We start from the raw sequence: 25,902 nt of genomic DNA, 5'->3' as shown, positions 1-25,902 counted from the left end.
GAACTAGAAAAGCGGAACAACAGAAAATTGGTTTCAAGGCTTTTGGAGAACCCCAAAGACAGTGAGAACTGGGGGAGAGAGGCAGTCACAAGAATTGGGAAACTGAAGGGTTAGCCGGGCCTTTGCAGCAAGCCTGTCTTGGAGGCAATTGCCAATTCTGAAAGCAGACCGGTGGCTGAGAAGCTGAGCAAAACTTACAGAAGCAGTACGAGAGAATTTTCCAAAATCGATGAAACCATCAAACCATAGATTGAAGAAGCACTATAAACCCTGTGGAGAATAGTTATAAAGAAAATCATATCGGGGCGCCTGGGTGGCTCAGTCGTTAAGCATCTGCCTTTGGCTCAGGTGAGGATCCCAGGGTCCTGGGATCGAGCCCCGCATCGGACTCCCCCTGCTCAGCGGGAAGCCTGCTTCTCCCTCTCCCACTCCCCCTGCTTGTGTTCCCTCTCTCGCTGTGTCTCTCTCTGTCAAATAAATAAATTAAAAAAAAAAAAAGAAAAAAGAAAGAAAAGAAAATTGTATCTAGGCACATTATTGGGAAACCACTGAAAATCAAAGACAAAGAGAAATCTTAAAAGGAGCCAAAGAAGGGGAAAAGCCATACAATCACTTTGAAAGGAACAACAATAAGACTAACAGCTACATTCTCAACAGAAACAATAGAAGGCAGAAGAAGGATAGCTTCAAAGTGGTAAAAAAAAAAAAAAAAAACCTGTTGGGGCACCTGGGTGGCTCAGTCGTTAAGCACCTGCCTTCGGCTCAGGTCATGATCCCAGGGTCCTGAGATCGAGCCCCACGTCGGGCTCCCTGCTCTCCCTGCTCAGCAGGAATCCTGCTTCTCCCTCTGCCTCTTCCCTCTGCTCATGCTCTCTATCTCTCAAACAATCTTTAAAAAAAAAAGTTATTAAAAAAAAAAAACCCTGTTGACTAGAATTCTATATCCACTGAATATATACTTCAAAAGGGTAGATAAATACATTTTTAAAAAAATATTTTATTTATTTATTCATGAGAGACAGAGAGAGAGAGAGAGGCAGAGGGAGAAGCAGGCTCCCAAGGAGCAGGGAGCCCGATGTGGGACTCGATCCCAGGACCCTGGGATCATGACCTGAGCCGAAGGCAGACGCTTAACCATCTGAGCCACCCAGGCGCCCCGATAAATACATTTTTGAACAACAAAAAAAATCTGAAAAAATTCAGCAGTAGTAATCCCTCATTTAAAAAAAATACTAAAAGGAATTCTTCAGGTAGAAGAAAAATGATCCCAGATGAAAGCATGAAGATGCAGGAAGAAATGAAGAACAATGAGAAAAGGTAAAAATGGAGGTAAATCTAAAATAAAATTGAATATATAAAATAATAATAATGTTTTCAGGGATAGAAAATACGTTCAAAATTAAAATCACAAAAACTATAGTGTGAAAGGCAAGAGGGTGATAATTGAGTATTCTAAGTTTCTTTTATTGACCAGGAAGTGGTAAAAATAAAAATTTACAATAGATTTTAATTAAGTCAGAGATGCATCATTTAATCTCTAGGGTAAATCACTAAAAATGATAAATAAGAAAGGGAGGTACAGAATAAAAGATAATTAAGAAGAACAGAAAAAAAGGAACACTTGCTCAGGAGCACAAATAAAAAAAAAATAAGAACACAGTATATTGGGGCGCCCAGGTGGCTAAGTCGTTAAGTGTCTGCTTTCGGCTCAGGTCCTGTGGGATCGAGCCCTGCATCGGGCTCCCTGCTCAGCAGGAAGCCTGCTTCTCCCTCTCCCTCTCCCCCTGCCTGTGTTCACTCTCCCACTGTCACTCTCTGTCAAATAAATAAATAAAATCTTAAAAAAAAAAAATTTAAAAAAAGAACACAGTATATTTAAACTCAAATACATTAGTAATTACATTAAATACAAATAAATGAAATAATCTAATATTAAAAGACTGACCAGATAAAAAACACAATCATGTACAAGAGGCACATCTTAGAGATGTAGATATGTAAAAGAAAGTTAAAATAGCTGTACTAAAATCACTAAAATAGACCTTAAGGCACACAGCATTATCAGAGGTAATGGAAGATTTTTTTAAATGGCAAAAAAGGTGCACCTAATAACCCAACTTCAAAATATATTTTTTAAAATAACAGAATTAAAATGGAAAAAAGATGTATCCACAACCATAGTTATTAGTTTTCTATTGCTATACTCTTAGCAGCTTAAAACAACATGCATTTATTATCCCATAGTTTCTGAAGGTAAGAAGTCTGGGCATGACTGAACTGGATCCTCTGCTCGGGTCCCACAGGCTAAAAACACCATGTCAACTGTGGCTGCTATCGCAGGTTATGCATCTTATGCTTGGGGTCGTCATCCAAGTTCACTGGTTATTGTCAGAATTCATTTCCTTGCAGTCGCACAACTGGGGCCCTCAGCTCCTAGAAACTACCTGCCATTCTCTATCACCTGGCCCTGAGCATAACATGCCAGTTTGCTTATTCAAAGCCAACAGGAAAGACCCATGCTTCAAAATCTCTCTGTCTTCTGGAAGGGCCCAGTTTTTAAGGGCTCACCTGATTAGGTCAGGCCTGTTCAGGATAATTTCCCTTTTGATTAACGATTAACTCAAATTCAACTAATTTGGGACCTTAATTACATCTGCAAAGCCCATTCACCTTTGTCATCTATTACCTAATAACAAGACTGAAATCAATTATATCCCCAGTACCACTCACACTCAAAGGAAGGCTATTATTATACCAGGCATGTACAGCGAGGGTAGGAATCTTTGGAGCTATCTCATAACTCTGCCTACCACACTGATAAGTTTTAACATACCTCTCTCAGTAACTAATAGAACAAGTGGACAACAAAAAACAAATAAAATAAAATAAAATAAAATCAATAAGAGTACAAAAGATTTGAACAAGACTAACATTTTTTGCCTAAATTATATACATAGTACTGAATCCAACAATTGCAAAATATACATTCTTTTCAAGTGTACAAGGAACATTTACCAAGAGAGATTATATGCTGGACCAGAGAACAAATCACAACAAATTTCAAATGACTGAACTTACATAGAGTATATTCTCTGATCCCAGCAGAACTGAAGTATAAATTATATTAAGAAAATTACAAAAAAAACCCCAAATATTTGGAAATCTAGCAATACATCTCTATATAAACCTGTGAGTCAAAGAAGAAATCAAAAGAAATCAGAAAATATTTTGAACTGCATGTTAATGAAAATACAACATATTAAAACTTATGAGATAAAGCTAAAGCTATGCTTAGAGGGAAATTTATAGCAAAAGCTATTGAAGAAAACAAAGCCTAAAAATTTATGATCTAATCATCTCAAGTCAAGGAAAATGCCACAGTAAACTCAGAAAGAATCAGAGAAATTAATGAAATAATAAGAAATGAATATAGAGAGAACTGACAAAGGCTAAGCCAGTTTTTTGAAAAGGCTAGTAAGATTAACCCCTACCAGCATGTGACTCTCGATCTCAGGGTTGTGAGTTCAAGCCCCACATTGGGTGTAGAGATTACTTAAAATAAAATCTTAAAAAATAAATTAGTAAATAAACAAATAAAATTTTACCTAATTTACGTGTTCTTTTTTCCTAATTATCAAACTTGGGAAAATTCCCAAGAAGTCCACCAATCCTCAATAAACACTCCTAAAAATAAAAATTTCACAATTTCTTTCTGGATCTCACTCGCAACAGGGCCATGGCTAAGGACACAAGTATCAGCCTCGCTGCACAGCTTGCCAGAAGCCGTGAGTCAGCCTGCTCCCATCAGAAGACTGGAAGCAAGTCACCCATCTACTTCATGGCTCAGGTTTTGCACTGGAGAAATTGAAAATAAAGCACCTGCCCCTGTTTTATGTTAAAAAAAAAAAAGAAAGAAAGAAAAAAAAAGATTAACCCCTACCTAGTAAGACTGATAAAAAAATAACAGAAAAAGCACACGAGAGGCGCCTGGGTGGCTCAGTTGTTAAGTGTCTGCCTTCAGCTCAGGTCATGATCCCAGGGTCCTGGAATCGAGCCCCGCATCGGGCTCCCTGCTCTGCGGGAAGCCTGCTTCTCCCTCTCCCACTCCCCCTGCTTGTGTTCCCTCTCTCGCTGTGTTTCTCTCTGTCAAATAAATAAATTACATCTCTAAAAAAAAGAAAAAGCACAAACAATATCAGAAATGGAAAGGTGAAATCACTACAGATCCAACAAGCACTGCAAAGGTGAATGGATATTATAAAAAACTTCACAGCAATGTACTGGAATATGTAAATAAAGTGGACAATTTCCTAGAAAAATACTCAAGTTTACATTAAGAATAAGTAGAAAATCTGAACAGTCCTATATCTAATAAAGAAACTGCATCTTTAACTTAAAACCTTCCCACAATGAAAACTCCAGAATTGAATGGCTTCACTGGTGCATTCTATGAATAATTTAAGCAAGAAATAATATCAAGCTTACGTAAACTCTTCCAGAGAACAGAAAAAGAAGTAACACTTCCTGACTTGTTTTATAAAGCCAGCATCATCTTGATACCAAAACCTGACAAGAACATTTTTAAGATGGAAAAATTATAGGCCAAAGTTTCTCATGAACATAGATGTAAAAATCCCAATCAAATACTAGCATATCAAATCCAACATTCAAAAAGGATATTACAGGGCGCCTCGGTGGCTCAGATGGTTAAGCGACTGCTTCGACTCAGGTCATGATCCCAGGGTCCTTGGATCGAGTCCCGCATCGGGCTCCCTGCTAGGCGGAGAGCCTGCTTCTCCCTCTGCCTCTGCCTCTGCCTCTCTCTCTCTCTGACTCTCATGAATAAATAAACATTTAAAAAAAAAAAAAAAGGATATTACAGCCAAAGTTAACTTTATTCCAGAAATGCAAAGTTGGTTTAATATTCAGAAAAAAATCAATGAATGCAATTCGGGACATTAACAGAATGAAGTAGAAAATCATGTGATAATCACAAGGTTGGAAAGTCACTTGACAAAAATTCAAGGATCCATTTAAAACACAAAAACAAAAAACCTCTCCACAAACTAGAATCAGAAGAGACTTTCTTCAATGTGATAAAGACTATCTATTAAAAAACCTACAGCAAACATCATTTAATTTTTTTTTTAAAGATTTGATTTATTTATCTGACAGAGAGAGACACAGCGGGAGAGGGAACACAAGCAGGGCGAGTGGGAGAGGGAGAAGCAGGCCTCCTGCAGAGCAGGGAGCCCAATGTGGGGCTTGATCCCAGGACCCTGGGATCATGACCCGAGCCAAAGGCAGACGCTTAACAACTGAGCCACCCAGGCGCCCCAGCAAACATCATTTTTAAAGAAGTGTTGAAAGCTTTTCCTCTGTGATCAGAAAGATAGGACACTCATTATCATCATTCCTATCCAATACTGTACTGAAGGCCCTAGCCAGTGCAGTAAAGCAGGAAAAAAAATGACATGAAAATTGGAAAGCTAGAAATAAAACTGTCATTATTCAACATCCTTAGGGAAATGCAAATTAAAACTACCACTACATAGCCACTAGAAAGGCTGAAAAAAAAAAAAAAGACAACATTAAAGTACTGGTGGGAATGTAAAGTTTTAGAACCACTTTGGAAAATTAATAGTATCTTTTGCAAGTTTAATATAAGCATACTCTACAACCCAAGAAACTCAATCCTAGATATTTACCTAATGGAAGTATGCTCATATGTACATCAAAAATTATTTGCAACATTAATCATAATAGCCAAAAAGCTAGAGACAACCCAATATCCATCAACAGTAGAATGAATCTATAAATCATAGTCTACCCATATAATGGTAGACCATACTCACGACAAAAATGAACAAACTACTGTTACACACAACACAGCTGAATCTCACAAACAAAACGGAAAAAATTCACACAAAATATATACTTAATCATGCAAATTATATAAAGTTCAAAAAGAGAGAAAACTACTCAGTGGTATTAGCATTCAGGATAGTGGTTACTTCTGAGAAAGAAGGAAGATTCTAGGTACAGAAAATCATTCTACTTCTTGACCAGGAGGGTGTTACAATGGTCATGTTTACGTTGTGATAATTTACCGAGCTGTACACTTAGAATCCACACACATTTTTGTATGTTAGTTAACATCACTAGTGATGGCATGTGGATATCATGTGTCCCTAGGTATGATGTGGTAAGGGGGGCACTTCACCTTTGTGGTAATCTTTCTAAAAGCCCATTATTCCAATCTAATCATAAGTAATACTTCAGACAAAGCCAATTTGCAGAATATTCTACAAAATACCTGACCAGTACTCCTTCAAACTGTCAAGATCATGCAAGACAAGGAAAGACTGAGAAACTGCCACACACCAGAAGACACTAAGGAGACATGACAACTAAATGCAATGTGGTATTCTGGATTGAATTCTGAAATCCAAAAAGGATATTAATGGAAAATGTGGCGAAATCCAAACGAAGTCTGGAGTTTAGTTAATAGTAATATGCCAACAAAAACTGTAGCTTTGACAAACGTCCCACAGGGAGATACGTTAGGGGAAACTGAAACTAGGTGAGGGGTGTACAAGAACTCTCTGTACTGTCTTTGCAACTTTTCTGTAATCTAAAATTACTCCAAAATAAAAAGTTTACAAATAAAAAAGTTTAGTACAAAAGAAAACAAGCTGAATAGCTGCCTGAGCCAGAAATCGATGAGGAAAGAAACTAATATTGGTATGGTCAGTGCTACATGTTGGACATTAGAACATTAAGAAACTAAGAATTTCTTGAAGAGACAGCTGGACAGAAAAAAGTAAAACAACAACAAGAGAAAAATATAAGGAAATACATGTTTACAATACAACAAAATCAAGGTTTAGAGGGGCAACCTGTTAATAGGAGAATTTGGGAGCCGCCCAGACCAGGTTCAAATCTCAGCTCTACCACTTACTAGCTCTGTGATCTCTGGCAAGTTATTTCACCTCTTTAACCCTGTTTCATCTGCAAAATGGGGGATAATACTACCTACTTGAGACAATTATCCCGAGGATTAAATAAGCTCCCTCTGCTTAATAAAGTGCTTTGCTGGCACTCAATAAATGTTCATTTACTTTCCTTGCCCCTTAGCCTACTTCTGTGAAAAAGCAGGGAAGAGGTTACCAGGAGTTACCCATCACTTACTAGTTAGGGGACCTTGTGTAAGTCACCTAAAACTCCTCTGAGCCTGTTCCTTCACCTGTAGAACGAGGGAACTAGTATAAATCAGGGATTGGCAAACCACAGCCTGTAGATCACATCCCAGCTTGCCGCCTGTTTCTGTAAATAAGTTTTCTTGGAACACTGCCATCCCCTTTGTTTAGGTATTGTCTACAGCTGCTTCCCCACAGTAACAGGAGAGTTGAATAGTTGTGACAGAGACTATCTCTCTCTCAAAGACTAAAATATTTACTATCTGGCCATTTAAAGAAAAAGTTGGCTAACCCCTGGTCTAAATGGTCTCAAAGGCCCCTTTCAACTCTAAAGTTCTAAGCCCACATGTAAGGTAAATATGAAATTCGAAGATACATGATATACCATTAGATAATTCCAAGTTACTCTGTAAAACTTTCCCCAAGTCCAGTGCCTATTTGCTTTCCAAGTTTCCTTTCTATCTCTGCCATCTCCATAACCTTGAGACTGAGTCAAGGACTGTGGCCCTTGAGGTGAACAGCTAGTTCCTGACTCAGTACTACAACTCATAGGTCTGGCATCCCTAACGTACCCAGCATTCTAGATATCAAACAGCTTTTACCCCATTCCAACTCACAGCAAAACCCCCAGAGAACTGGCACTTGGCAGTAAAACAAGGGCTATCAGGGAAGTCTCTGACAACCTTACCTCCAACCACCAGATACAGAACAGTGAGCAGCAAACCTGGGAATGCCAAATGGAGGGAAAAAAAAAAGGAGGAAGAAAGAAAAAGAAAGAAGCTGCTATGTATCTTTAGTTTCTTCCTTTCTTGGTAGCTCTGTGCCTCAAAGGAGAACCATGCCTACATTTTCATATTCTAAACGTCCTAATATTGGACTAGCTCTCTAAGAGTCCTAAGCACTCTGGACAAAATAGAATAGGTCCTCTCTCCCTTCAATTGTTAAGACCATAGCTCTCGCATAAGTTCTGTATTCAAATCCTGGCTCTTTTATTTTGTGATGGCAAACAGCTTGCTTAGTTTATTATGTCTTAGGTATTTCACCTATATAATGAGAATAATAATTGTCTACACCTCATAAGATCTTGGCGAATTAAATGGAATAATATAAGTACTTAGCTTAGTGCCTTACTTTGTGTATAATAAAAAATAGCTATTACAAATCCTTACCTATTTTATTTATCACCACCAAATACCTATTTTTGGAATTACTTTCCTCTTGCAATTATTTAACCCCACATACCAAGTGGATATTATTCTCCCTCCCCCAAAAAAAGGAAAAGAAAAAATCTATTAAAGATATTAATCAAGGATACTTTCCTTCAAAGCTCTACTCTCTCTACCAAATCACTCTTTCCTCTACCTCCCAGCAATTCGGTTTGAAGTACCTAGTCATGCGATCCTGGTCTGTATGAAATTCGTATTTGCATGGGAAGTTACAGTGGAAATATGACATGTAAAAGGAATACTGTTTCCAAAGAGACCTTAATTCAAAAGGAATACATGTGAGAACTGATTCCAGTTTCAGCTCAGTAGAACCAAAACATGTTTAAAATTCCTTTGGAGAAATCTGAAAAAACCTGAAGCTAAAGCAGGTAAGTAGCAATATATCTGCAATCTGTTTATGTACTTTCTTGGGCATAAATTAACAAATCAAATTAGTGGGAAATAGCTTGTTAATATTTCTTGCCAGAGCTGGACAATAACAGTATAGTAGAAAGACCACAAATTCTGAGGTCAAATAGACCTTAGTTCAAATCTTAGTTTTCACTATTCTGTAAATGTCAAAATAGGGATGAAAGTTTTCCTTACTTTATTATGCTGCTCTTATACTCTGAAAGACCCAGGTCTTTAGTATTTGGTCTTTCTAAATCATTAGACTATCAAACAAAACTTTACTTGCACTAAAAATAAGAGGGTTAGCACAGGAGGCCATTTTTCGATTAAAAAAAAACTCCTTTGAAAGAAATCACAATAATTATCCTCAAGCAATCTTAGCGTTAGTGAGCTTATTAAAAAACAAATGTAAAGGGGCGCCTGGGTGGCTCAGTCATTAAGCGGCTGCCTTCGGCTCAGGTCATGATCCCAGGGTCCTGGGATTGAGCCCCGCATCGGACTCCCTGCTCAGCGGGGAGCCTGCTTCTCCCTCTCCCACTCGCCCTGCTTGTGTTCCCTCTCTTGCTGTGTCTCTCTCTGTCAAATAAATAAATAAAATCTTAAAAAAAATAAATAAAAAATAAAACAAACGTAAGGACACTAGGAGTTCAGCTTTCCCTTCTAATAAATAATCACGTGGGTCCCAAGGCAGGCAAAAATGGGATAAGCAGTAGAGCAAGGCTCCTTTTAGCAATATAGGCTTCCTATTTCCTTGGCCAAATGTGAATAGTGAATTACAGATAATGTTGGTAAATGACAGATTAGCATAGATGATAGAAACCCAAAGTTATTTAACCTATTTATACTATAGTTACTAAAATGAAGGGAGACCCTGCATTGCCAGTACCTTTCAGAGATAAAACCATCCGAGGACATCTGGGCTCCAAATATTTCTTGAGATCATCCCAGGCCTTTTTAATGGCAGCATAATGGTCAATGTATCTTCCTACATCAGAGTAAGTATCTATGAAGAGAGATTTCCAACACTGATTCTTCTGTGTTTTCTCTTCCCTAAATAGATTTTAAAACATGAGATTAAAAATCTTTTGAAATGAAATTAAACACTTACCAACATACTTTATTGGGAATTTGTGCTTACTTTTGCCTTCCTTTTCATTTATTTTAGCTACAAATGAAGACTAGATAACAAAAGTGATACATACATCAAAAAATCTAACAGGAGTTATTGCTGGCATGGTGGGATTATGAGTCACCTATTTTCTTACTTTCTACTTATTTTTTTCCCTAAGTTTTCAAATCCTTAATGAAATATAATGTGAATTGTATAGGAGGTATGAATTTCAACTTACTCCTTAAAGCATACCAATTATAAAGTTTTAAAACACATACGTAGCTGTTCTATTTTAGAAATTATTCGGAATTTAATGATATACTACTACTAATCTAATTTACCTCCATTGGATTAGCCAGGAAATCATATAGCACTGAAAGTAATCACATGATTTAATATCTCTATTTGGTACAATTCCAAAAACATCTATTGAGTGTCTACTCAGCCACTGAGGACATTAAAAATTAAGCACCTTTTTTGCCCTCAAAAATATATATATTCTAATCAGGGAGAAAGAATGAAGTGTCAATTTATGAGTCGGAAGTGGTATAGGATAAGGCAGCCACAAAGGGCCTTCTGGTATCCTGCTAATGAGGTTGGACTTTATCCTGTAGGGAATGGAGAGCTACTAAAGGGTTTTAACAGGGGAGTTGAAAGAGCAGAACTGTGGTTGTGGTTTGGGAGGTGTGTAAACTAGAGGCACAAGAGACGAGTCAAGAGGGTTTTGAGTAGTCCAGGTAAGAGATGATGAACTGAACTAAAACTGGTAGCTAGATGAAATGAGAAGGAAAATTCAAGAAATATACAGAGGCTAAAATCAGAAAGGCTTGGTAACTGAATGAATGTAGGGACAGAAAGAGAGGAGATCTAGGATGGTTCCTGTTTCTGGCATAAATACCCAGGTGGATGCTTCTGCCATGAGGACTAGGAATGCAGGAGGATCAGGTTTAGGGATGGTGAAAAGAACAATTCAGGGTGTTGTTTTGGCTGGGAGGCAGGAGTGGAGGGTGGGGGCTGGGGGCAGGAGTTGGAAGCAAAGCATCTTTTTATTAATCAAAATAATATATATACATATTATCAAAACCAAAAAGTACCAAAGAACTTACGATGAACAATCAGTCTCCTAGTCTAATCCCAACCCTTCAAAGGAAACTTTAGTTATTTCTGCAAGTTATCTCTGTAACTCTAGACGTTCATGCCTCTACACTTGATTTATCAATTTTACATCTATCTACTGATACCCCAAAGTAAAAGATCAGTTCATGGCAATACTTAAAATGTCTTCTTCCCCATTCTGCCTCCTCCCAGTGTTTGATAACCCTGTTATATTTAGTTCTATTAGGTAGCTTGCAACTTTAAATAATATACTTAGACCTCTAGTTCTTCCTTTGCCAACTTGTCACTACTTGATTCCCCTCGATCTAAGAAAAAGATATTGGCAACCCCACCTTCCCTTTCATCTTTCCCAACTGCCACCTTCTGTCAACTACACTTTGATTCTGTCAAATTTATTACATTTACTGAACTCAGAGAGCCCTTGTGGGTGATCCAATTAAGATCTCGGTGGGGATGTCAGGGATGGACATTCAGGTTTGGGAGTGAGGAGCACACTGTTGCCACCATAAATGGCAACAGTGCATGCAGAATTCACAGAGGGAGAAGAGCGGTGGCCCAAGGACAGAGTTTGGAGAACACCAGCATTTACTGGCAGGCACAAGAAGAGCCTCAAAGGAGATAAAGAGACAAGGGTGAGAGAAGAGAATCAGGACAGACTAGTGTTATGGAAGCCAAGGGCCGAATTTCAAAATTACATTATTTCCTGAATACTCACTCAGATATCAGCCAGTATTTTTTGCAATGTCTTCTCCACAGTGGATCATGACTTGATAGCTGGCTAAGTCTTCGACTGACATAGCAACAACTGGCAATAACCAGATTCATGGTTAGTATAAAAGAAAATAAGAAAACAATTTAGAAATAAAGATAAAAATATTCAATGTTGTTTTCTTTCATTCCTTTTGCTTTTCTTATTTCCCACTTTCTACCCTTGTAATTGTAAAACAATTATTTTCTAAAACCTGTTTGGCATGTTAGCTAGTATAATTAGCTTGTAAGTGGTGAAATCTTAACTATTTGAGTTCACAAATAAACCCCAAAACCTCGGCAACTGTAATTTTCATATGAAAGTCTATAAAACATATAAACCATTGGAGTTAATTTCAAATCAAAGAGTTTTCCTACACTTATTATTGGGATGGTATTTCTACATGTAGGAAGAAACGTTAATCAGGTATAAACAAAATGGTTTTCTTTTTAAGATCTGTGACACATTTGATATTAAATACATAAGCCTTTTGTCTGTTTTGTTCCAATTTTTTCTTAAAGGAAAGAAATACTGCAGCCAAAATCAATCTTAATTATAGCAACTATTGGAGAGCCCATTTATAAAATACATTGGATTCATAATAGTTCTAATTCAATATCTATAGCAATCCAAGTTAGTATCAGCTACTCAAAATCACGGAATGTTGGAAATAATTTTCTTATTATATAGAAATTTCTAATACAATAGTGCTCCAGTCCTGTAAAGACTACCCTAATTAATTTGCAAAAAGAATGAACCTAGGATTAGGAAAATGGATTTCTATCCTCTCAAAAGAGGAATCACAAGTTACAGAAAGTTGATACTCAAAGATCTCAGTTGGGCAATAGGTAGTCAACTAAGTGAATCTTAAATTACATGGGATTTGTCAAGGCCCTGACTGGGGCATGTTAAAAACCAACTGATGGTAAACAAAATAGCCTTCGTTCGATTTTCAGATTTCACACAAATATCCTCATCCTTTTATGCCAAGCTCAGGAAGTGCCCAAACAAACACTTGCAAACATAGGAATCCCTCCAGTTTTGTCAATTCAGAGTCCACTCCCTCTTTTCTTGATCCTTCTCTCTCCACTGTCCCAAGAGGTAAACAACAAAAAAGAATCTCTGGAATAAGCACCAAAGGAGATTTTGATGCACATGAAGGATGAGAACAACTGTTCTAGACATTCTGACTCTGTTGGCTTGGGGTAAGATCCGTATCTTGAGCATGTGTATGTTTAAAAAAGTGTCACATGTGGGGCGCCTGGGTGGCTCACTCATTAAGCATCTGCCTTCGGCTCAGGTCATGATCCCAGAATCCTGGGATCAAGCCCGGGATCGAGCCCCACATCAGGCTCTCTGCTCGGCGGGAAGCCTGCTTCTCCCTCTCCCACTCCTCCTGCTTGTGTGCCCTCTCTCGCTCTCTCTCTGTCAAATAAATAAATAAAATCTTAAAAAAAAAAAGTGTCACATGTAATTCTGATACATAGTAAGGGTTAAGAATTAATAGTACACAATAAATCACCCTGGAATGGGGGAGATCCACATTGTACAGCTGATATTACACAATGATCCCAATAGACTACTCCAATCCAACCTGATCCAGTCAGTAAGTATGTATCAAAAACTTTGGAGCTCAGCAATGGTCAGGACACTTGACAAAGTGGAGCTGTACAGTGCAGGAAAGAAGCTGTAGTCCACTGGAAACTTTTCTGTAGATAAACTTTGATGATGTTTGTGACGGTTAATTTTACGTGTCAACTTGCCTGGGCCAAGGGATACCCAGATAGCGGGTTAAAGATTATTTCTATGTGTGTCTGTGAAGGTATTTCTGGAAAGGATCAGCATTTGAAATGGAGGACAATGTGGGTGGTCCTCATCAAAACCACTGAGGGCCTGGAACAGAACAAAAAGGTTCCTACCCAAAGCATTTAAAATAAAATCCGATCCCCCTCATCTTGGCTCACAGGGTCCTGCATGATCTCACCAGTCTCTTCTCAAGGCACTCTGCCTGTGAGTCACTCCCTACCCTCCTGCAACAGCATTCTAGCACCCGTCCTGGCTGTGCTACCGTCCAATCAGCTTCTGAATACACTGTTCCCTCTGCCAGGACTGCTCTATGCCAACCTTCATAGATGGCAACTCCTTCCAATTTGAATTGATCACCCCTTCCTCTCATTCCTTTACAGAGCAATTGGTTTATTTCCTTCATAGCAAACAGCAACTCTTGTAATTATGCACTTTGTTTTCCCATCTTGCCTACAAGGCTGTAAGCTTCCTAGGAGGGGCCTTATGTGTCTTGTTCACTATTATATTCCCAACATTTAACCAGCTGGCACTGAAAAAAAAAATCTGTTGAATAAATGGTGAATACTAAGATAAACAAGACAGTCTTTACTTTTAAGAAGTGCACAACCTATCTGGTATGGCAAATAAACTCTGCAAAGGAAGAAGGTAGAAGAATCAGGAGAAGGGGTCTTAAATAAATTCCATCTTGCTAGGGTGAGAAAAGGTGAGCAAGGCATTCCAGACAGGGTCAAGAGCTTAAGCCACAGAACAAAAAAACCTAAATGTGTGGTATTCTGGCAGAGGTCTGATTTGGCTAGAGTGGACTGTGCCAAATTGATAAGGACCTTAAATGCTCCCAAAAGTTTAGGTAATGGTTTGTAAACAAGGAGCATCATAGGTTTTTAAGGGGACTGACAGCGAGATCTTAGAAAAATCACCCTGGCAGCAATGTATGTGTGTATATGTGTGTGTTAGATCCCTAAGAGGCCATAGCAAGAAAATATGTCAGATGAAAAGTCTGCTTTTGGAACAGCCTTTTCCAAAGAAAAGACAAATGTTATTTCTCTGCTTTATGTACAAGCCTGAGTAGAGAAAAATTTATTGAAAAAAAAAGTTACAGGTACTAATATAGATAGCAGCCAGAAACTGGAGTTATCCCTCTGTCACCAATTAGCTAGGCCAACCAACAAATATCAATAAATCGAAGAATACTGTATGTCTGAAAGAATTTCTGATAACACAGGGCACAATCATCAAAGGGTTAAAATCCAATGGTAATTCAAAAAACAAAACGAAACGGATCTTGCCTACCGATCCTTAAGAGGGCGATTTTGCCTCTTCTACAAATATATATGGTGGCACAAGAAAGACAGAGCCATGCCACCAGCTGTCAAGGGTGTAAACAGCGCCATTTCTTCCACCAAACAGTCCCGAGCGCTGAAGGAACTGGCATTTAACCACCCTTACCAGCAACCGGTGTTATTTTTGGAACGGATGCTGGTAATGTAGGAAACCCAGAGCCTACAGGAGAGAAGTCACCTGTATCGCACCACCGGAAATCACTACCAAAACACAAAATCCAACATGCAACCATGAGGAGGAAGGCTGGCAGCAAAACAATTAGCAAGCACTGATGTCCAAAAGTGAACCCTGCGAGATATTATGGTGCCACGGAAGTCGCACCTGAGGGTCAAGCGGTCGCCCCACCTGCCCACTCTGGCGCCGCACTCCGCAGGCCCGGGCCCAAGCAGAAAGGAGCGCTTGGCCCGGACAGGGGCTTTTCCAAAGCGTCCAGGGCTGGGCCAGAGCGGGCGGAGACCAGCAGGACGGCGTGTGGTGGGCACCGGGGTCGACGGGGCGGCAGCGGGGAGCAGTGCCTCCCCACCTCACAACCGGGCCTCGCCGAGGCCTGGGAGAGAGGATTCTCGTCGCTCCTCCGGCCCGGGCCCTGGACCGCAGGAAGACCTAAAGGCGGGGCCCTTTCCGCCCCCGTCTCACCCAGGCCCCGGGGCGGCTCCACAGGATCAGGGCGGCCCTCGCGTCACCTTCTGGCTGACGCGGGAGTCTGGGTCCTGTCGGCGAGCCGGGCCTCCGTCCCTCCTGCCTCACTGTCTCCCCCCACCCCGTGGCCCCACCCCTGCCATGCGCGTCCTCCCATTACTTGATTAGGTCCCGGTAATCCAAGAAGGATAAGATGAGGAGCAGGGGATCGGTGGGCAACGATTCTAGGGTCAGCGGCGCTGACTGGGTCTCCATGGCCGCCATCTTGCCTGGCCCGGTGCAGGCCTGGCCCCGCCCCGGCCCCGCCCAGACCCCGCCCCCCGCCGCCACCGCCCGAGCCGCTCCCCAGTCGCTCGTACAGGTTTATTATGTAACCGCCGGGACAGCCCCGCCCACGGGGCGGGCCGAGGGGCGGCTCCCGGCCGCCCCCGCCCCTCGGGCCCAGCACCGGTGCGGTGCGACCCCGCTGCAGCTGGGATCCGTGTTCCTCCACGCTGCGCGAGCTCCGCAGGCTTCCCCCCTGCTACCCATCACATCTCCCGCGCTCTCTCCTCCCATTCCGATCCTTAAACTTGCCCAGCCCGTAACCCTTTCAGTCTGTTCCAAATCTTCTGCCTGGCTCTATCCCCGTACGCGAAATTTTACACCCGGTATCCTCGAAGCCAGGCCCCAAATCTCACCCTAAATCCTCTCCGCCCTTGGCCCCCAGATCCTTCGCTTCTCTTCGTCTTCCGACCTAGAAACTCTTCGTTTTCCCCCTCAGCCTCCCTCGCCCTGCCTGTCCCTAGCGCACAGCAAGGTGGCTCGGAGCCTTGTCCACTCAGTAGGGGCAGAGTTGGGGATCAGCCAGAGGTGCAAGGCTCCACTCCCAAACTGGGGAAATGATCGTCGAGGGCATAATTTTAACCCCTTCCCTGAGTGATAGGTGCACGGGGACTGAATCTAAAGATCAGCCGCTCTCACTTATTTGGTCTTCACGGTGATTTTTCAGCCTATTAGGGCAATGCAAAGTGTATAGTAAATGGATTTTCGCCCCCCAAGGTTTAATATCCAAGGGTTCAGTACCTTGGGTGTGAAGAGATGAGCTGAGCCTGCCAGTGGGCGTCGTTGAGGCACAATGATTGCCCATCCTTAGCTTTGCGGGTGGGAGAAGTGTCATGGATCGTGAGCTAAGGAATACACACTTACCTGAATCCTTCTTTTCCCTTGCTTTTCCAAAGGCAGCCTGCTGTAAGGGACTTTGGGGAGCCCAGTGAGACCTGGACATCACATATCTGTCATATACTTTAGTAGAAGTGAGATGGACTAGCTAACGATGCATAAACTCTATGAGCCTGTGGACTCATCTCTAAAAACCCTCCCTCCCCTAAAGTGGTTTATGGATGGTAATGAAGCCTTGTTTTTGTAAAGTACCTGGCTAGATATTCAATAAATATTAATTTCCCAAGCCTATGCATAAATCCATTACTAAGTTTTCCAAACGTTTCCATATCCTGGAGAGGGTTTCCTCCCAACCATTTGGAAAAGTGGAAATAATTCCACCGCCCACCCCAAACCGCTCCATTTCCTCAATTCATTAATGGTAATTAATGCTTTATATTTATGATTTTGTCTAATATTTATAACTCCTCTCCCCACCACACATACATGTATTAATCATTTTTTTTAAATTTTCTGTATGTTACGATGTTTTGATCCTAAAAATCTTGCTCTCCCGGGAAAGACTGCCCTCCTAGGGCTAGCTAATTCCTAAAGCTAGCAAACAACTTGGTTGGGAGATGGCCTCTCACGGGCAAGCCAACCACTCCCTTTATCTATCTCTCACACACCAAGCCAGTATTTCCCCTGCCCTAAATCATCTGAGGGCCAGGTACCAGGCAACTAGAGAACACACTTAGAGCCCAAAGCCCATCATGTATTGTTCAAACTAGCCAGTCCTAAGCCGTTTAGTCTGTCCTGCTCTGCCTTCCCAGTGGAAACCCTAATAAAGTCGCTGTGATGTAGGAAAGAACATTAGGGTTTGAAGCCAATTGCCAAGAAAGAATTCTTGAGACGTCTGGTGCAAAAAGGTGATTTTTATTAAAGCATGGGGACAGGACCCGTGGGCAGAAAGAGCTGCATTGGGGTCATGAGCAGTGGCCCATTATATACTTTCAAGTTGGGAGGGCATTAGGGATAGTGTATGTCTAGGGAATTTGGAAGCAAGGTTTCCAGGACCTTGAGGGGGCTAGCTATTGTTGGGAAAAGGTCATTTATTACCATCTAATAAAACCTTAGTCATGAGACCCTTCAGATGTATATCAGTGGGCCATATGCTTGGGGGGGTGATTGCCAACCCGTATCTTGGGGGGTTTAGAGATAAAGGAAATTTCTAAAGGAATTTTTATATGTTAAAGTAGACTTATAGGATCCTGGGATGGGGGGTCAGGGTGGTCAGGCTAGGATTGTCTTTTGCCCTTAGGAAAGTATTAACATCGAGGCAGTCGAGTCCCTAAAGGAATGTCATTCTGCCTGTTTCAAGGACTTGTCAACGGGCTTAGGTAGTAAGGAAATTTAATAATTTTTCTTCTCCCATTGTTTACCACATTGCCTTGCCTACACTTTCCCCTCGCTCCTTCTTCTGCATCCTAAGAAAACCTGATGCTTCCACTGTGGCCCTGCATGGTGTAATGCACCCCCTTCTCTAAGGAAATGTAATAAAAATCTTCCAGAGGCATTGGCACACTCATCACTCACTCACCTCCATAAGTTCAAATCCCAGCCATACGAACGAGACACCCACCTAGGGAAAACCACAAAAACTAAAGCAAAAAAAATCTCTGCTCACATCTCTGTAATTCCAAACTATTTATGGACCTATTCAGAGCATTTATTGCGTTGGATTTGGGTCGGTTGTTCCCTATTTGTCTCTCTCACCAGATTGTAAGCTCTCAGTCTTTTTTATCCTTGTAACTCCAGGGCCTAGCACGGCATTCAACAAGTAGAAAAGTTTTAATTCAGGTTGAGTGAATGAAGACAGAACGGTCATTTCAGTTTGCCAGGGAGCCATACCTGTCTATAGGTAAATGCTTATAAAGGCACTTGATTCTAATTCATGTTTGTCTCTATTTCTCCCTCAGATAAGCTATTGAACTTGTTTTAAGTTCAAAAATTGGGGGGTAGTTTTAAGTACACTGCATTCGCTTCTGCTACCCTATTGTATTTTCCTTTTTTTCTTTTGGACTTGCTCCAGAACTAATGAAAAGACCACAAGTATGTTACCCTACTGCCATGGCCGAGATTAAGGTGAGATGAGAGAGGTATTCACCTGGGGCACAACATTTAAAGGAGTGCCAAAAAAAAAAAAAAAACCCCTCAATAATCAAGATAAGTAATATTTTAATGCAGTATTTTTTAAAGCAAAATTAATGCAAAAATCCATGAACAGAACACCAAAATTCTAAATAAAAGCAGGATTCTACAGTGCTGTTCAAGCTGTATGGGAGCCTAATGTTGTGGGAGAGCTAGATTCTAGCCTCATGGAGTCAAAGAATGCATCTCTGGGACAAAGGAGAGTGAGTAAAGCGATAGAAGTTTATTAAGTGAAGATACAGCAGAAATTCTCAAGAGTGAGAGCGGTCTCGACTGGCTTGCCACTGAGGGCCTTTAGGGTTGGTTCTTTTATAGAAAGCTAACCAGGGACCTTGAATCCTTTTAATTAACATCTCTATTGATATCACCATTGAGCAAGGACTAGTGATAACACTTTCAATGGCTTACTTCCTTTTTAGGGTCTGGTTATTCTTTGTTGGTCACAAGTGATTATCATAAAAAAGACACCCACCCCACACACCTAGGGCAGGGTGGTCCGGTTTGTTCCCTTATCTTTGGTTTCCCCACACCTCCACATTTTGGGGATTTCTATGAGCCTGATCACATAGCCCCCAACTTCTCTCTCCCTACCTATCCCCTCCTGTCCCTTACTCATTAAGGCAAAAGGAAAGAATGTATACCAAAATACATGTTTTTACGTCTTTTTAAATGGTTATTTTTTTTCCCAGAAGGCAGAGGGGTGCTGAGGTGGAGGACTTGCTTCTCCCAGGTAGTGAGGTTCAGAACTCCTGCTATCCTCCCTAGCCCCTCTTTCCCAGGCTGCTAATTGTTTTGGATGCTACTCTTTAAATGGAACAGAAGGATTTCACTAAAATAGTATTTGCTTGCCATTAATATTCCTATGGTAGATCAGAAAGCACAAGGTGAGGGCACCTGGGTGGCTCAGTCAGTTGAGCATCTGTCTGACTCTTGGTTTTGGCTCAGGTTGATCTCAGGGTCCTGGGATGAGCCCTGCATCCTGCTCAGGACTCAGTGGAGAGTCTGCTTGTCCCTCTCCATCCCCCTTTGCCCCTCCCTTTCCCCTTTTGCCCCCCCATAAATAAATGAATGAATAATAAATTAATTAATTAATTAAATCTTAAAAAAAAAAAGAAAGCACAAGGTTCTGAAAGAAGAATTCATCCATGGCATTTTTAAAGAAAAGTTTTTTCTACTCTCAGGAATAGATAACACTTGAGAAATAAATACACTTACATATTTTCTTCAGAACCCCAGTGTCGGGTGCCTGGGTAGCTCAGAAGGTTAAGCATCAGCCTTCAGCTCAGGTCATGATCCCAGGGTCCTGGGATGGAGTCCTGCATCGGGCTCCCTGCTTAGCGGAGAGCCTGCTTCTCCGTCTCCCGCTCCTCCTGCTTGTGCGTGCATGCTCTCTCTCTCTTTCTCTCTCTCTGTCAAATAAATAAATAAATAAAATCTTAGAACCCCAGTGTCACTTGGGTCTATGGTGTAGAGTTTCTAGTGCACAATGCCCTACCTATAGACAATTCCATTGTAGTTTAATTGGCTTCCAGGTTCCCATCCACTCTTCCAGTAAATCCCATACTCATTCATATTTTATCACGGGCAAAGGTCGGGCTCAGGCCTCTAAGGAATCAAGATGAACACAGTGCTTGGTGCTCCAACTTTGATGCCATCACTCTAACTGCCATCACTCTAACCCCTAACTGTTGGGTGGGGGAGAGACAATCCGCAGGGCTCAGGAGGTTCATTTTCTCCCTCATTTGTCAGGGTTTAGCAGCTAGCTGCATCAGCAGATGTGAGTGTGCTGGGAGGCAGGACCGTGATCACCAGATACTGAGTTCTAGAGGCTTCTGCTGAATGGTGGCCTAGCTGTGCCCTGCCCCCCCCCCCCCATATGTGAAACACCATAGTTTAGGGGCCCTCTCTACTGAGCACTTTCTGGGATGTGCCCAGTCTTCTGCCCAGCCTAGTGCACGGCTCAGGGGGATAATGAAAGCCCCTGGTTGGGAGCTGGGATGGGGAGTGAGATGGGTGGAGGGGGTCTGTGCTCTCTCCTCCTCCTCCGCTTGTAGCCCCGCCCCCAACCTTTTGTATTTATACTGCGTGGCATTGGTGGTGTGTCCTGGGTCCCTGAAAGATAGCCCCATGAAGGTCACACTCCACTTTGTCTCTTGCTAAGTGTTTTTGTAAATGGCCTTGTCCAATTGGGCCTCCCAGGGGCAGGAAATCTTCTCAGGTGATTCTCAGGGGGTCCTGTTGAGTTACAGGGCGGGCCTCGGAGAGGACAGCACAAACTCTGGTGTCAGCTCTTCTAGTTGTGGTGAGGTAGCCTGGGCATCTGGGAGCCTAGGAGATGAGGAGGCAGGAGGACCCGGTTGGAACCCGCCAGACCCCGACTGCCCCAAACAAATGTGGCACCCGAAAGAAAAACCTCAGGCCCAAAGGCTGCTGGTGATTGGTCAAAAGGAGGCCTGCCTCTGCAGAGCTCAGAAGAATTCAGGAGTATGCTTGTGCTTTATGGTTGAAAGCAAGGAGAAGCCTAAAATTACAGGGATGTGTGGAAATTAGGGGCTGCCACAGCAGCTCAGAAAGGCAACCAGCCTGATGGGTTGATACAAAATCTGGAATGGATTTCGCTGTTCCAGTGCAGCAAAAACACAGACAAACCCCTGGCTGGGATGGATGTAAGAGATTTAAAGGCACAGTTCCAGCAGTCATAAAACTAGCTCTGGGACTTGGTCCCTCCTCCCCCTCCCTTAAGTGAGACTTGAAATGTTCCCGAATTTGCTAAACAAAGTCTTTTGTTTTGTCTGTTACATGCTTCTTGTTTTCCTGCAGTCTCTATAGTTGATAGGAACCTTCGGGGTGCTGGGTGGGTGAACTTGCAGATTGGATACATTTAAAGTGTTCCCTATTGGTGGACTCTGTACTGAAGGTGTGGCCAAGGATGGTTTGTAATCCCAAAGTTTATATTGAAACAATGTCTCCTACCCGGGGCAGAGGAAATGCAGTATTTCCTACAATACAGGCCAGGGTGCCAAATAATGCCATCCACCAATTCAACAGCCTGTAGGTCTGGGGGAAGCCACTAGTAACCACTAGAAGTGTCCTTTTGAGATTTAACCAGGTCAGTTTGTTCACTGCTGTTCTTGTAAGTGCCTGACAGACATCGTAAGAGTGGCTGATGCAGGATGCACTTGGTATGCAGGCTTACTTTTTGGGGGGGGAGGGGGGATATTCTCTAGAAAGAAGGGAAAAATCAGTCTCTGACCTAAGCTCTGTTCTGTGCCCCTGGAGGCTGATCTCTATGAACTTCTTCACCTGGGCTCCCTCGTCATCTGGCTTCTGGTTGGGTTCAGCCATTGGGAAGCATTGGTAGGAGATTGGGAAAGAGGGGAGAAAAGAGAAAGTGGGGTATTTAATGTCCACCAGCCGGGGTTTTAGCCATGGCTGTGTTTCTCTGTGGAACCACTCCTTCTGGTGCCCTCTTCCAAATCATTGGCTCATCCAGTAACCCTGTTCTCTCCTGTTGCTCTTTCAGGATTGGAAACAGCTCCTTGTTCACTAACCCCTGGGCACCTCACCACCCCGTATTGATTCCTTCATCCTGCTCATATCTCTGCAAGTCATCTCCTCGTTGAGTTCTGTTCAGTTATCTCCTTTTGAAAAATTTGTATCTTTCCTTATAGGACCCTGCCTGATGTCATTTGCCTTCCCCGACCTACCCAGGCAAACAGTACTGTAATAGGCTCCCCAGGAGTGCATTATCAGGGAGCTAAACTAACAGTGAGCCCTGCTACTTGGGGCTGAACATTCCACTCTATCTGATGGCACAGCACTGAATATACTGCATGCATTCCTTTGAGCCCCATCTTGGAGAAGTTGACCAGAGATGGATGGGCTTGGAAACTTATGGAGGTGCTGGATATGTTTGCTTACCTTGATTGTGGTGATCGTATCACGGGAGTATGTATATATCCAAGCTCATCAAAAAGTATACATTGAATATATGCAATTTTATATATCAATTAAAGCTCAATAAAGCTGTAAAAGAGAGAGAAAAAAGAAGAAATGCTTCTGGGGCGCCTGGGTGGCTCAGTCGTTAAGCGTCTGCCTTCCGCTCAGGTCATGATCCCAGGGTCCTGGGATCGAGCCCCACATCAGGCTCCCTGCTCAGCCGGGAGCCTGCTTCTCTGTCTCCCACTCCCACACTGTTCCCTCTCTAGCTGTCTCTCTCTCTGTCAAATAAATAAAATAAAATCTTAAAAAAAAAAAAAGAAGAAGAAATGCTTCTGCCATTCATGGGACCTCTTGGGGGCTTCCTGCGTGATAGGAATGGAGGCCCAAACTCTGCTTGGCCTATTTTGGAAATAAGATTCTTCATACCTAGAAATTTTACTACAGCCTTTATATACCAGATAAGCCACATCTGAGAAGGGGCCACCTTCTAAGGCAAGAAGCTTTGGAAGCAATCCAGTCATCAGGAAAGCAAACCATGTCCTGGGGCTTCCTCTCCCATTCAGTCGCCCAGAATTACAGGTTTGGGTGTTCAATCTCACAGCAGATTGGAGGATTTGGAAACGAGACAGCCCACTTCCTTTTTTTTTTATAATTTTTTTATTCTTATGTTAATCCCCATACATTACATCATTAGTATTAGATATAGTGTTCCATGATTCATTGTTTGTGCATAACACCCAGTGCTCCATGCAGAACATGCCCTCCTCAATACCCATCACCAGGCTAACCCATCCTCCCACCCCCCTCCCCTCTAGAACCCTCAGTTTGTTTCTCAGAGTCCATCATCTCTCATGGTTCGTCCACCCCTCTGATTTCCCCCCCTTCATTCTTCCCCTCCCGCTATCTTCTTTTTTTTTCTTAACATATATTGCATTATTTGTTTCAGAGGTACAGATCTGAGAATCAACAGTCTTGCACAATTCACAGCGCTTACCAGAGCACATAACCTCCCCAGTGTCTATCACCCAGCCACCCCATCCCTCCCACCCCCCACCACTCCAGCAACCCTCAGTTTGTTTCCTGAGATTAAGAATTCCTCATATCAGTGAGGTCAAATGATACATGTCTTTCTCTGTTTGACTTATTTCACTCAGCATAATACCCTCCAGTTCCATCCACGTCGTTGCAAATGGCAAGATCTCATTCCTTTTGATGGCTGCATACTATTCCATTGTATATATATACCACATCTTCTTTATCCATTCATCTGTCGATGGACATCTTGGCTCTTTCCACAGTTTGGCTACTGTGGACATTGACAGCCCACTTTCTTGTTAGCCAAGCCTACAAGGACTTCCTTCTGTTGCCGAGCCTGAAACTAGCCCACTCTGGAAAAAGCGAATGTCACCAAAAGAAAAAGACTTTTCCTTGTGAATGACTGCCACCTGACCGTCCTGCCTTGCATTGAGTCCTGGGCTGTCCCATGAGCCTCAAGCTTCTGAAATTGAGCCAATCAGTGACAGCCAAAAAGTAGCAGTGTACTAGCTCGTCATGCAATTGTTGAGCATAGTTTCTCACTAACGAATGTTCAGCAGACAAAAGAACAAAATAAGTTGTATGGGACCACTGTAGAAGCTGTTACGATGTAGATGAAACAGAGATTGTAAACGTGAGGCCTTTGTCAGCAAATTCTGCAAAACCAGAAAACGTTAGGGAGGGCCAAATCACCAGGGAAATATAATGAAAGAAAGAGGTAGGTAATTTATGTAGTTATAATTTATTGCAGGTAAAGAATGAATAATTTTTTAGTATAAATATGTCCCAGACATGGATCCACCTTGAGGGAATTGTGCTAAATGAAATAAGCCAGACAGAGAAAGACAAGTACTGCATGTTATCACTCCTATGTGGAATCTTTTTTAAAAAAACCATTGAGGGCGCCTGGGTGGCTCAGTTAGTTAAGCGACTGCCTTCGGCTCAGGTGATGATCCTGGAGTCCCTGGATCGAGTCCCGCACTGGGGTCCCTGCTCGGCAGGGAGTCTGCTTCTCCCTCTGACCCTCCCCCCTCTCATGTACTCGCTCTCTCTCATTCTCTCTCTCTCAAATAAATAAAATCTTAAAAAAAAATAAAAATAAAAAAACCATTGAATTCATAGATACAGAGTAGCATAGTAGCTGTCAGGGGCTTGGGGGCTGGGAAGAGGTTGGCACAAGAATACAAGCTTTCAATTATAAAATGAATGTGTCTGAGGATCTAATGTATAACATGATAACTAGGGGCACCTGGCTGGCTCAGTCCGTTAAGGGCCTGATTATTGATTTTGGCTCCGGTCATGATCTCAGGGTCCAAAGATCGAGCCCTGAGCCCCATGTTGGGCTCTGCACTGGGTGTGGAGTCTGCTTAAGATTCTCTCTCTCCCTCTCCCCCTTGTGTGTGCATGTGCACTCTCTTTCTCTAAAAAAAAGGAAAAGAAAAAACCCCATGATAACTGTAGTTGTTGTGCTGTATACTTGGAATTTACTAAGAGATCCAAACTTAAGTGTTCTCAGCACCCACAAAAAGATAGATATGTGAGACAACAGATGTGTTAATGAACTTGATTATGAGAATCCTTTTACAATGTATATATGTATATCAAGTCATCATGTTGTACACTTTAAATATATTACAATTTTATTTGTCAATTGTACCTCAATAAAGGTGAAAAAAAAAACATAAAATGAGAGAGAATAAAAATAAATAAAATACTAATACAATTTAAAAAGATTATACTTATACTGTTGTATAACTTGTGTTTTTTAAACAAATTGTAAACTCTTTTCCTTCTTAGCAAGCATTCATCTACATTATCATCATTAATGACTGCATTTATGTTCCTTAGTAGGAATGCATCATATTTTAGGTAATCAGTCTCCTATTGGGAGATATTTAGAAAATTTCCATTTTTATCATAATAAACAGCATTGTGACAAATACCCACGTACATTCATTTTTGTGAATTGTTTCACTCACATTCATAGCATAAATTTTA

At 41.8% G+C, this 25,902-nt stretch overlaps 1 protein-coding gene and 1 long non-coding RNA gene across 3 annotated transcripts in view; both read right to left on the bottom strand.

Annotated features, from left to right (window-relative positions):
- The window catches only part of FBXO3 (F-box protein 3), a 33,149-nt gene extending 17,256 nt beyond the window's left edge, over positions 1-15,893 (bottom strand). For both annotated transcript variants that reach the window (XM_045893926.3, XM_064576690.1), the window contains exons 1-3: positions 15,737-15,893; positions 11,758-11,847; positions 9,702-9,865 (exon numbers count right to left, since the gene is read on the bottom strand). In XM_045893926.3, coding sequence (XP_045749882.1) covers positions 9,702-9,865; positions 11,758-11,847; positions 15,737-15,840 — 358 coding nt within the window. In that variant the 5' untranslated portion in view covers positions 15,841-15,893. The remainder of the gene's footprint in view (positions 1-9,701; positions 9,866-11,757; positions 11,848-15,736) is intronic.
- Positions 1,723-9,692, bottom strand: LOC135362344 (uncharacterized). The gene is made up of 2 exons (XR_010406914.1): positions 4,684-9,692; positions 1,723-3,885 (listed from the first exon to the last, which is right to left on the bottom strand). It is a non-coding gene; the product is annotated as an uncharacterized LOC135362344 (long non-coding RNA).
- Positions 15,894-25,902: the final 10,009 nt, after the last annotated feature.

The sequence above is a fragment of the Mirounga angustirostris genome, unplaced genomic scaffold (assembly GCF_029215605.1).
Source record: "Mirounga angustirostris isolate CCGP_5_RB_7025 unplaced genomic scaffold, mMirAng1.0.hap1 SCAF_13, whole genome shotgun sequence".
Lineage (NCBI taxonomy): Eukaryota > Metazoa > Chordata > Mammalia > Carnivora > Phocidae > Mirounga > Mirounga angustirostris.
Note: the sequence above shows the minus strand (reverse complement) of the source record. Positions and strands in the feature narration are given on the sequence as shown.